The 12048-nt window shown below is 35.4% G+C and overlaps 1 protein-coding gene across 1 annotated transcript in view; it reads left to right on the top strand.

The window, feature by feature from the left end:
• LOC102585591 (protein fluG-like) overlaps positions 1 to 4793 on the top strand; it is a 53594-nt gene extending 48801 nt beyond the window's left edge. The window contains exon 11 of the mRNA XM_015308721.1: positions 4661 to 4793. Coding sequence (XP_015164207.1) covers positions 4661 to 4793 — 133 coding nt within the window. The remainder of the gene's footprint in view (positions 1 to 4660) is intronic.
• The last annotated feature ends 7255 nt before the right edge of the window (positions 4794 to 12048 follow it).

Here is a 12048-nt window from a genome sequence, read left to right as displayed (position 1 = left end):
ACCTCGAAGACCCCCCCCCCCCGTCAGACAATCTCTTGCTAGAGAGAGTACCCGGGGGACCAATAAGACCATCGCCCAGCTAGCCAGTAAGCTCCTAGGGGCACCAACCTAGCTAGCAAGAGTAAACCCCGAGCCCCAATAAGACCATCGCCCAGCCAACTAGTAAACTCTTAGGGCACCAGCCCAACTAGCAAGAGTAAACCCGAGGCACCAATAAGAACCTCGAAGTACCGCATGTCATTGATTATCAATATCTCCATTGAATGAAGTACAACTCAAGAAAACAATAAAAGGCTCCCAGCCTGTGCCACTAATCTCGAGTTGCCCAATGAAGTACAAACATCACCTGCATTGCAAGAGGGCCACAGAAGTAGGGAGAGTGAATAAAAGATTAATAAAGTTAATTAACGCCTAAACTAAGGCTCATTCTATCACACTCAAGTCTGTTACTCTTGTATATAGGGAGATAATTAGTCCAAAACAACGTTGGAGAAAAAATAAGGCAAAAGGACATGTGAATCACAAGTCTAAGGAAACACTGGCCTAATCCTACACTAACTTCACACATGCTCCAATATAACAAAGTAACAACAAGTCAATTCATAAGATAGAAGTAAACTCATAATCCCTGACTAGCATTATACTCCACTCGAATAGAGCCGATGAAACCTAAAACATGGTATCTAGGAACGGAAATAAGAACAACTACGTACCCACCCCCCCATTCACTCTAATTAGCAAGAATTTACACATTCAAGCTCAATCTAAGAGAAAGAAAGTCATAGCGTACCTTTAGGCTGACCGCACACGCTTCAAATCACAATGTTAGAGCTTATCCCTTCCAAATGGCCTCAGAACGCTACCAGACTTCAAAAATAGGACCACAATGTCAATACGACCGTTTCAACACCTAGAACACATAAAATGGAAATGGACCAATTCTGGAGTGAAATGAGAATCATGGGACCCATGCCGAAATTTCTAGAATTGACTCCATCAGACGGTCCTAAAAAGTATCCCAAACTTGTGTTCCAAAATAAAACATAATTTGGGGCTCGGAACAACCAACAACAACCAACGTGCAATAATCATAATGAAGAGCAAAGAAATAAGCTAAGATAGCCTACTTAAATGAAATTAAACACCAAACAATGGAAGACTAACACTCTCTAAACACTCCATAGGGTAGTCCTAATCACCACAGACATGCCACACTTCGAATCATTTAAAAGGAAGTTCTGGAAAGGGAGAAATTGTCAATTCAAGATTGAAATAATGGTTGAGATCGCATCTACGATTTTAATAAAAGACTCCCGAAGATCGCTTAAGCGATCACTTATGTTGCTTAAGCAACTAGCCTCATAGAGGCGGGCTTCCTTCTGCGAGCCCCTGGTCACATTAGCGAGACTCCCTAAAGCAATGCCCTAGATGCTAAATCGAAGGTCGCTTAAGCGAGCCCAGGTCCAAAAAGTGGGCTGCACCAACATTAGGCCTTAGCAATTTCATCAAAGTCCCAAGGCTCTGACTGAAAGCTGGGGATTGGTTCGGGAACCCGTGCATACAAATGAGATATGCAATCCAATCAAATTAGACATTTTGGACTCAATGGAGCAGTTAAAACTTCCATACGAGATCATCTCGATAGAAAGTGGGTCTTACACCTAACTCTATTTAAGTCAAAATCCAATAAGGGGGCTCAAAATTATCCCATAAGCCTCAAGATCCACACAAAGGGCCATTCCAGACCAAACTCGACATTTCATAGATAACTGTGCTGATAGAATTCTCATCCATGCACATTTTCCAAGAATGTTGACCAAGCTCTAACTTAGGCCTTAACTTGAAAGTTAAAACGCCTAATCGAACAAACACATACTAAAAGCCTCGGGAGTAATGTTGTCCATGCTACTAGTCTAAAATGTCCCTTCCGGAGTTGATGGAATCCTAAGAGTTGGATTCTAAGGTCATCTTCCTGAACTTTTGATAAAAAATGACTGTTCAAGGTTCAAAATCTCCAACACACAGAAATTCTCATAAAAACCAAATGAACAACTTGGGGTAACTATAGGAATGGTCTAAACGACGAACATAAGGCATAAATATAGAAATGACCTAGAGGATATTACATGGATACTTATCAATAACCCCATCAGTCGATAACCTTTACTCTTCTAGTATGGATCTCAGCCTGATAGCTTTCAATTTGTTCATAGAACAGGAGCAGAAACCGGAATACTCGAGGCAAAGCATTGGCCAACATATCATGTATGGCCTTGCAACACATTTCAGTATTCCTCATTTTAGTAGACTGAGACTCCGATGTAGGCCTATGAACTGGAGTAAGAACCCTCTCATCCTCCTTCTCACTCTTATTCAATGTAAAGTCAATAGAATCAATGTCGGAGTTAGTATCCTCGGTTGGAGTTTCCTCAACCTTCTGTTTTCCCCTCACTTCAGTAGTTACAATAGTCTTTTTCGGAGCTCTTTCACTCACACACATAGAAGTTCATGGACTGGGCTATGGTCTGTCAATAGTTTTCGTGATCATAATTCCCTTTTGTCTTGTTCAAGGTGAAGGAGAATCTTCTAGAGAATCCTCCGAGTTACATGAACTTTAGTTTGGCCGTATCTGGATTGCACAAGTCCCAAAGCATAGATCGGGTGAAGGTTTAGTAAAAATAATCAAAAACGCCCAAAACTCAACCTGTCTTAAGGCTCGCCAACTAGGTCGGTGAACCAAAGCAGGCTCACCAAAAGGGACAGGGGCAATTGATCTAATTTCAGGCAGAAAGGGTGATCTACTTATCAGTGAGTCGCCAAGAGTACTAGCGAGCTATAGGGAGCTCACCGAAAATGACAGTAAGAACATGCAACAATTCTCAACAAAAGTTCAAGCTAAGACTAACTTGGTGATTCGCCCAATCACATTGGTGAGCTCGACTGAGCCGTCAAATAGGTAATTCAGAACCTTTCACCCCAAATTTAAAAATTCGATTCCACCAATCAATTCTCAACAAAATTAGCACACACCCAAGGTTGACTATAAGACCCAATCACCCCAAGTACTCAGACTTCCCCCCCAATTTCAACAATCAACAACGAAATGACGATTTACCCTTAAGAACGACGTCATCCAATCTATCATTGGGCAAATTCAAGACATCTCGTTGAATTCGGGCTAGTTAGACTTTATTCATATGATATATAAGCAAGACATATTATTAATAGTTAATTTCGGTCAAATTCAACCCGACACCAATTAAATTTAACACAGGCAAGATTCTAACTCCAAGAGTAATAGGCATTCAAGCATGCAATTTTAATCGAAAACCCAATTTAATTAAGTACTAAACAGTGCAATAACAACTCCAATCTCAGAGATACACAATTTCATTAACCAAAATGCAAAACAGGCAACAAAATTGATGATAAAACTGACCTCTATATTGCAAGAGAGTGGACACAATAGGGGCAGGGGTTTGGTATGGAGGAATCCACAGAGCAGAGGAATGATAAAAATTAAAAGAGAGCTACTAAGAAGTTTTTATATGAGAGTAAGGAAGAAGAAAGGTTGAGCAAATTCAATCAGTTGGCTTTTATACTGCCAAAAGGCTCTTGGCCTTTCAACTGACGACCAAATTGGTGAGTTGTGACTAATGTCACCAACCAGTTTGGCGACTCACGGAGAGAGTTCAGGCTCACCAACAATGTCTCCTCATTTAATCAAACTCAAATTTGAACTCGACGAGCACGACTGATCTCACCGAGCAGAACGGCGACACGCCAATTGGGACTATGTCCGCCGAAAATGTCAGGGGTTCCTTCAGATTTTTGCTTCTAAAAGGGCAAGCTAAGACAACCTTGCCAATCCTTTCGACACATCGCCGAGTGAGAACATGAAGCATGGCTAACACAATAGGGAATCATTGAAGAATAAATGATGAAAACTCACTTAGAGATTCTTTTATCACTTATTATTCTTTGGAGACATGTGTATAGATGAAATCTTTTGTACAACACTCGATATAATTGAGATAGTCCTTGGATTCCAAAATTTCCTCAACTTCTTACATTTTTAGCTAAGATTTACAACCTAAAAACTTGCGTAGTTAATCTTATGAAATCTCATTGTTGACAACTTGTAGGAGGGGACAAAATATATTAACAAACTAGATTATTTTGTAATTGAATAGTTAAAAGTTGTATGCGCTGCCCTGATGTCCTAACACTTCCATTGTTTGATTTTGTATGGTGATAAATATATGGACCTTAATGTAATCGGGGGCGGAGCTAGGTGAGGGCTCATGGGTTCAGAAGAATCCATATATATATATATATAAACTTGTGAACTCCCTAACAAAATTGATTGACGACTCAGTGAGGAAGTGGTCGTAGAAATGTTTTTCACACTAGTGTAGTGGGTTTTGAACCCCACTATCAACAAAAGTTTCTCTATTTTTTTAAAAATGAAGCATGTGTTGCAATATTTTTCTCTTCTATCTTAAAATTTAAAACTCTCAAACTCCTAATCCTGGTTCCACCTCTGATTATGTGACAACTATTCATTTTGTTTATCAAGTTTCTGGGTAACTTGGAATAATTTTGTTGTTTTCAGATTTCACACATTTGTAATCATATTCATCTATACCTTTTGATCCAGGGCAAGAAATCAAGAAATGGTCTTGACTGATATGTTAACTGAATCTGGTAAAGCATGGCAATATTGTCCAAGAGATGTACTTCGTAGATTCTCTAAAATTTTGGAAGATGAATTTGGCTTGGTATGTTATTAGTATCTCTTGTACATGACTTGAAATTTCAAGACATTATTGAACTGATTTCTATTTACCTATATATCTCCAGGTTATGGATGTAGGCATTGAAGTTGAATTTTACCTTTTTAAGAGTGTGTTAAGGTATGTCAGGAAAGTTCCCCTAATATTTTGTGCTTATATGCTATCACACACACACACCACATATATATATATATATATATGTATATTGGAACACTAAAGAGGAAATCGTGAAATTGTATAGGGATGGAAAAGAAACATGGGCCACAATTGACAGGACCTGTTACTGCTCTACAACAGCAATAGATGTTGCATCATTAGTGCTTCAAGAGATTGTTGCTTCTTTACACTCCTTCAATATTGTAGTCGAACAGGTTAGTTTCCATTTTCTTCAATTTTAACTTGCTGCATTCATTTCCCGTAGACCTCTACAATTATTACCAATTTATAGTGCATTTCCTTTTTAGCTGCATAAAAGTTTCTTGTCTTTTAATTACGGGTAATTTTGTATTACGATAAAGATAATAATCCTGAAATTAAATATGAACTATTTAATAATGTATTTGATTTACACTTTTAATTCCAATTTTACTCATCAAGTATTTCTACCTTAATTTTGATATTATTCTTAGAGCACATTCAATTGGGATAATGTTCTCCAGATTAGCTAATCACAGGTTAAAACAACTAACTGATAAAGATGCTCATCTAAAGCACTTTAATTCATAATGTCCTTTAGGTAGCCGAGGTTAATTAATAGTTTAGACAAGTCCACCACGTGCTATGAGACCGGGTCGTTGTTACACTAAAGTGCAGTAAAGGAAACTAAAATGCAAAGTAAAAGCAACCAGGAGTTTTACGAGGAAACCTTTTGATCAAGGGAGGAAAACCACAACCTGTCCTACAACATTTTCCAACTGTCTTCACTATCTTCAAGCAAGAAGTGAATACAGACTCTAATCAAACATGTAAGGATTAAACTCTTAATACTACAACATGTAACATAAGTTAGAAACATATCTTACATTTGAGACCATCCACTTTGGTTGCCTCACTGATATAGGAAAGGAACTTCTAAAATAACTCCCAAAATATCCCTAGGAAAAGGAACTTCTAAAATAACTCTCAAAATATCCTCACTCGAGTGGATCTCCATATCATGGAATCGGGTATCAATACTTCCATATTCATGAATTTCCATGTGATAATAAAATTTATGAACTTCAGCCTCATGCAAGAAAGGAACAGGCCACTTAAACAAGTGTTCCCATTCTGGAAAGCCCACACAATCAACCAGGTATTGCATTCCAGGTTTATCAAGAATCTCTGAATCAAACACTCTCCCACTAAGCACCTTTTGGGTTTTCAGGTTGCACCAGGGGACTAAACTGGAAGTGATTGGGGATTCAAATTCTGCAGGGAGAGAGTCCTTAGGGGAGGAGGATTTTTACATTGTTATCGGTGCTTTAAGGAGAAATAGAAGGTTTAGAGTGAATATTTTGTGAATGGGAAGAGGTTAGTGAGTTTCTTGGAATGATTTAGAGGAAGAAGGGCTAGATATAGCTTTCAACAATTGTATCTGGTCCCAGAACAGAGGTGACCTTTGGTGTTTCGAAAAGAAGTGATGGTATTTCATAAAGAGGAAAAAGATGACACGTGGAAAGTGGCTATTTCCTGAAATATTTCAAACATAGCAAGTAGATACTAACCTGTGAGTAGGGACTAGGCCACTCTCTTCGTTTTAAACATGTCACTATTCCTAGTGCAACAATTCAATACATAAGCTAAGAGTGAGATTTTTTTTTTATGACATGAAAAAAAATAAAGGGTTGGGCTAAGTGTGCTTCTACAAACGAATAAAAACTTTTTTCTTTTTACGAAAAAATAAATAAACTCTTGTACACATGTCTGCGACACGGGCTGGATACGGACTTTACTATCGATTTTTATTTTTCAATTTTTTAAAATCAATAGTAAACAACTCTAAAGCGCACTTCACCCTAACCAACATATGCAAAAGAATCATCACCCCACACTTATAGCAAAAATTTTAAAATAAGGGTTAGGAAAACTCCATGAGGCCTCTCGGCCTCGCTTGTAGCATGTTCTTTCAATTTTCATCAAAGGTCGTACACATTCCACACTTAAACTCAAACACACTCCTTGCTTCAAATTACGTGTACTCAGACTCCCCTTATCTGCAAAACACAACACAAAAGAATGACACTAAAAATAAGAAATAAGAAGCTACACTACGAATTAGGTTGCCTTCCAATAATCACCTAATTTAACGTCGCGGTATGACCTTATTAAGTTCATCACTTTTCTTTCCACTTTGAACTTATGATGTCACCCCTAACTTTGCTTCAATTTTCTATTTCTCTCAAGAGACAGTGGTATAAAAGTAAAGGAATCAAATAATAGATGTCGCATCTTGCACTTCTTGGTTCTTATGTGAGGAATGTCCTTTTGTCTATGTGTATTGGAAAACTTTAGGATGTATGGGCCTTGTTCCTCCTCTAGACATTTCTCCATTAGTTCAGATGACTCGAATTTTATGTTGTCATCCAAGCATAATGTAGAAAAATATTTCGAATGAGGTCCAATATGCCTCAACTCCAAAGCAACATTATTTACAACATTCTCACTTTTGTACTCCTTCTCAACAGTGACAGTAAGGAATGAAGTATGATTTAATGGTTGGCATTCCTCTTTTTGCTCCACTAGTTACTCAAATAAATGCATAATGTGAGCCTCTTGTTCCGCATTCTTCACTTTATCACTCCTGTTAACATCACAAATAACAGAATAATCATAATAGGGGTTCAGGAGAGGGGAATAATAGTTAGGACAATCATTTTTATGGTCACCTTGATCACCATATATAAGACACTCGATATTCAAGTTGGGTCCATCACAACACTGACAAGGATAACCATCACCTAACTATCATTTTATCTCAATCATGCATATCAATAAGAGTACAAAATTATTCAACGGAAAATTATTATATTTTTGTTAAAATAATAATAATAAAAAAATTCAAATAAATAAAAAAGAAAAAGTATAACCTAAAGGCATAATTAATTTCTAAGTCCCCGGCAGCGGCGTCAAAAACTTGTTTCTCCCAAATGTAAACTCAAGTGTACGTAGTCGCACAAGTAATATAGTGACCCTAAAAGAACCAAATTATCGAGCCGAAAGAACTTGTCGATTAAATATTTACTAAATTATACTAATCTTGATTATTTATTCAAGCGTACCAAAAGAATTTCTCTTATTAGAATGCAAGAATAAAAGACGTATACTAATGATTGGAAAAAATTTAGGGCTACAACTTACTTAAAATTCATGCATAGTATCTTCTTCTATGGACTTCAATTGGTGATCATATCGTTGATTTAAAAGGTTGAATCTATGATCATGGTTCCCGACCTCTAATCGCCTATCATAATTGGCAGCCTAACTACATCGTTGAGTGGGGATCAATTGAACTAATTAGCGAGTATTAAGCTTTCATCTTGTTTAGTAACAAAGCAAGGGCTCTAGGTATATCCGTATTCTAGATACAAATCAACTCTAATTTTTAGAGAAGATCACTCTTTTTGTCCCACGTTCTTTTCTCTTATTCATCTCCCGAGTTCAATCTGGACAATGAGTTTATTTCAATGGTGGAAAAGCACAAAATACAAAATCAAGAACAATAGAGCAATTTATACGATAACCAACTTCAATTCATAAAATTCAATACTATACAATCATTCATAACCACAACCCAGAATAAGAGTCTTTAGCTACTAATGCCTAAGAAGATAAAAAAAATCCTAAAAAGTACAATAACTTTTCTCCCAAAGTATCTCTAAAGAATCTTCACTAATAATCATGGGCGGATCCACTTGGGATTCAGGGGTTCACCCGAACCCCCTCGGCAAAAAACTACACTGTATGTATAAGATAATTTTTTGTATTTATATGGATATATAGTGACAAACTGATAGTGCAGTGGCAAGTCCTCCTGACATTTAGCTTCACGTCACCAGTTCGAATCCCCTGTTAAAAAGAATTCAAGGATTCCATTTCTAGAGGCTTATTTACACGTTTATACTTTTATTTTTTAACCCCCTGAAAGAAAATCTTAAGTCTGCCACTACTAATAATTATTCTTATGGACTATTTATAAATATAAAAAATCCTAAATAAAATAATAGAGTTCAAAACAAATTGAAAACCCCAAAACCAATAGAATTGAATTTTCGCGTGAATAGTAGCGACTCCAACAATTCGGTGGTGTCTTCAAAACTTGACATGTGACATTATGTGCCCATTTCAAAAAAAAATTCAGCTCCACTTTCATATATATAGTATATTATTATATTAACTTTAATCCATTAAACAATCTGCTTCATTTTTTCTATAATATTTCGTCTTTAATTTGTTTTGGCTTCAAACTTTTTCATCTTCACCCCAATTTAATCCTACAAATAAAATATATTCTTTAGCACAATTCCTAAATTTAAGACCGAAAAAGGATAAATACAAATAATAAATATAAAATAGATAATAATTAAAAATATGAATTTTGACCTTACATCACATATGCTCTTGTTTCACCCAACCTTGGCCCTTTCGACATAATTAGTAGTTGAATTTAGGGATCCAATCATTCACGGGCTCCTTTTTCTAAGGAAGAATAATTTGAGTACCTTCTACTCCACCTTACATTTTTTTTTTGTTTTGAGAGACCACCCCGTTTCCTCTGAATCTCTCCTTTTGAGATGCTGAATATTCTTGTTAATTACTCCTACTTGAGTTATGCATGTATCTTTAACTAGTTAAGGATTTCCCGTGCAGAGCACGGGCCACTTTGAAAACACTATTAAGTACTGTTAATTTGGCAACAATTACTTACAAGTTACAAATAATCATGATCTGAAATTTGTAACTTGTAAATAACAATAAATTCTTAAAGAGAGAATACATATGAATTTGTTGAACACATTAGTAATGCACAGTTCCATATCTATATACAGATTTTAACAAAGAAACAGAAAAACAATCCTGTAACATATACACTCAAATGAGCAAACCTTGCTCCGTTGTAGACATGAGACATTTCTGAGGCAAGGAGGATACGATAACACTTGATTCAAACCACTATCATAAGAGTTTCTTAATATAATAAATAATAGTTGAATTCTCTACTTCTGTTGTGTGTATATCTCCATTTTTATCATGGAGGTCTTATCAGGATGACCTGAAATTTTAAACAATAAACACATTATTTGAATCAAACATATAAAAAAAGGGTATAAGTTGTTAACTTAATTAATATAACTCAACTGATACATGCCTTCTCTTTAATAATGCATATTAAAATTTCCAAATAATTAGAGATAAAAATTATTTTGAATTAAAAATAAGCAAGCCACATAATTTGCTCAAATACACATAAGATTAGCAAGTTATTTATCAAAAGATCATTAGTTAGTTTATAGTTCAAAAGACAGTTGTTTTTGTTATATATCTTTTTTAGATCATAGTTGAAGCGAACAATAGCTGAGGTATAAATCTCACTTAAAATAAATGTGTTTTTGACCATTAACTCAAAATAGAAAACAAAAAGATAAGAATTGAAACCTGCTGAAATTGGGGAAGACCCAATAATTTGTTGGAGCACAATCCCTGAGTTAGGCATTGTGAAGAAGGAACTGGGGGAGATGACGTTAGCATTTATAACTTCTTGCATACTCATTAGCAAATTCTGAACCTACACTTTTTCTTACCTCACAAACATTTTCTGCTATTTCAAACATATGTACGCATCAACGTTGCTCCTAAACTCAACAAATTCCTCGACGCTGGTCCAGATATCACAAGACATAAAAACTACTGTATTTTTTTTAATAAAATAAGTCAAACCAAAAGGTAGAGTTCTCAATAAAATTCATATTTAGACATTTTGTTCATGCATTTTGTCAAACAGGTGGTAGACATTTCACAACACCTTTCAAACAACTCATTCCAAGATGAAACTACCACATTGAAACGAAAATAAATAGAAGAGGACTGTTGTTAGTAAGCAGACATGTAAACATCAGAGAGAAGGGAATATTCACCAAAATTCAGAAATTAAACGAATGCCAGTGATGAATTCAAACCCAAATAGAGAAAAGAGTTCCATACGGAGAAGAGAAGAGGAAAATCCAACTGATTCATAGCTGCTATTAGAAATTGATCTCACTTTTCCTTAAATCCGCCCCTCTCTGTCTCTTCTCAAGTCGCATTTTTATGACCATAATTTTGTCTAGATTGATCGGTTTTTGAGGTGAATTGTGAATTGTGAATTGAGGAGAACTTGTCAACTTTGAAGGTCTAAAACCCCTTCAGGTAACCCAAGGAATTATTAAGAACAACTGAATAAATTACAAAGGATAAAGGAAAATTTATGCCAAATAAATCAGAGAAGAATGTGAAATGAGAGAAGAACTCTACAATTAGAATTATATGTTGGCAACATAAATCATTGACAGCTATAATAGTGAGGAGCAAATTTAGACAAGTAAGTAGAGCTACTAACACGCAATGACTAAAATATCCTCAACTTAAATTTTAAAGATAAAAGTCAGACATGTTGATACCAATTTTCATCTCACTCTTCTACTAGAGTAGAAAAGTGTTATTATTTCACACTAAGTGCACATTCAATTGTATGAAGTCTCTTTATTCTTGTATCCTGGTCCTTGTATGTTTATGCTTTGATTTTTATATAGAGATTTTAGTACTTTTGAGGACCTGTTCCATCCAAGGGGTCTTTTTAATTTATTTGTAGCCGTCTTTGTTTTTGTTGAAGAACATTGTTCCTTTTTTTTTTCTTTTTTTTTTAATGTGGGAATATATGCATTGCTAATTTTTGGTGATTCTCCAAGATTCTTCCGTACATCTTCAACTTGTTCCATCCTTTTTATAAGGTAGCTAGGAGTTTCTCTTTCTTAACTTTAAGAGATAATTGTCAAAAATACATTCACACCATCTTATTTTTTTGAGTTTCATATTTTTACTATTGAGAGTGTGAGTTCTAGTGGTGTGTGTAATGCACTTTCTCTTTTATTTGAAAACATCTTGATACATGACATTTCACATGGATAAAATATTGTACCTTGACAAAAATTAAATAATAAACTATTAATATTAATTAAAATTAAAGATTAAAGAGTATTACTATCCCAAAAAAAATTAAAATTATTTTTCTTATTCC

The sequence above is a fragment of the Solanum tuberosum genome, unplaced genomic scaffold (assembly GCF_000226075.1).
Source record: "Solanum tuberosum cultivar DM 1-3 516 R44 unplaced genomic scaffold, SolTub_3.0 scf00091, whole genome shotgun sequence".
In the NCBI taxonomy this organism is placed as follows: Eukaryota; Viridiplantae; Streptophyta; class Magnoliopsida; order Solanales; family Solanaceae; genus Solanum; species Solanum tuberosum.
This window is presented reverse-complemented; position numbering and strand designations above follow the sequence as displayed.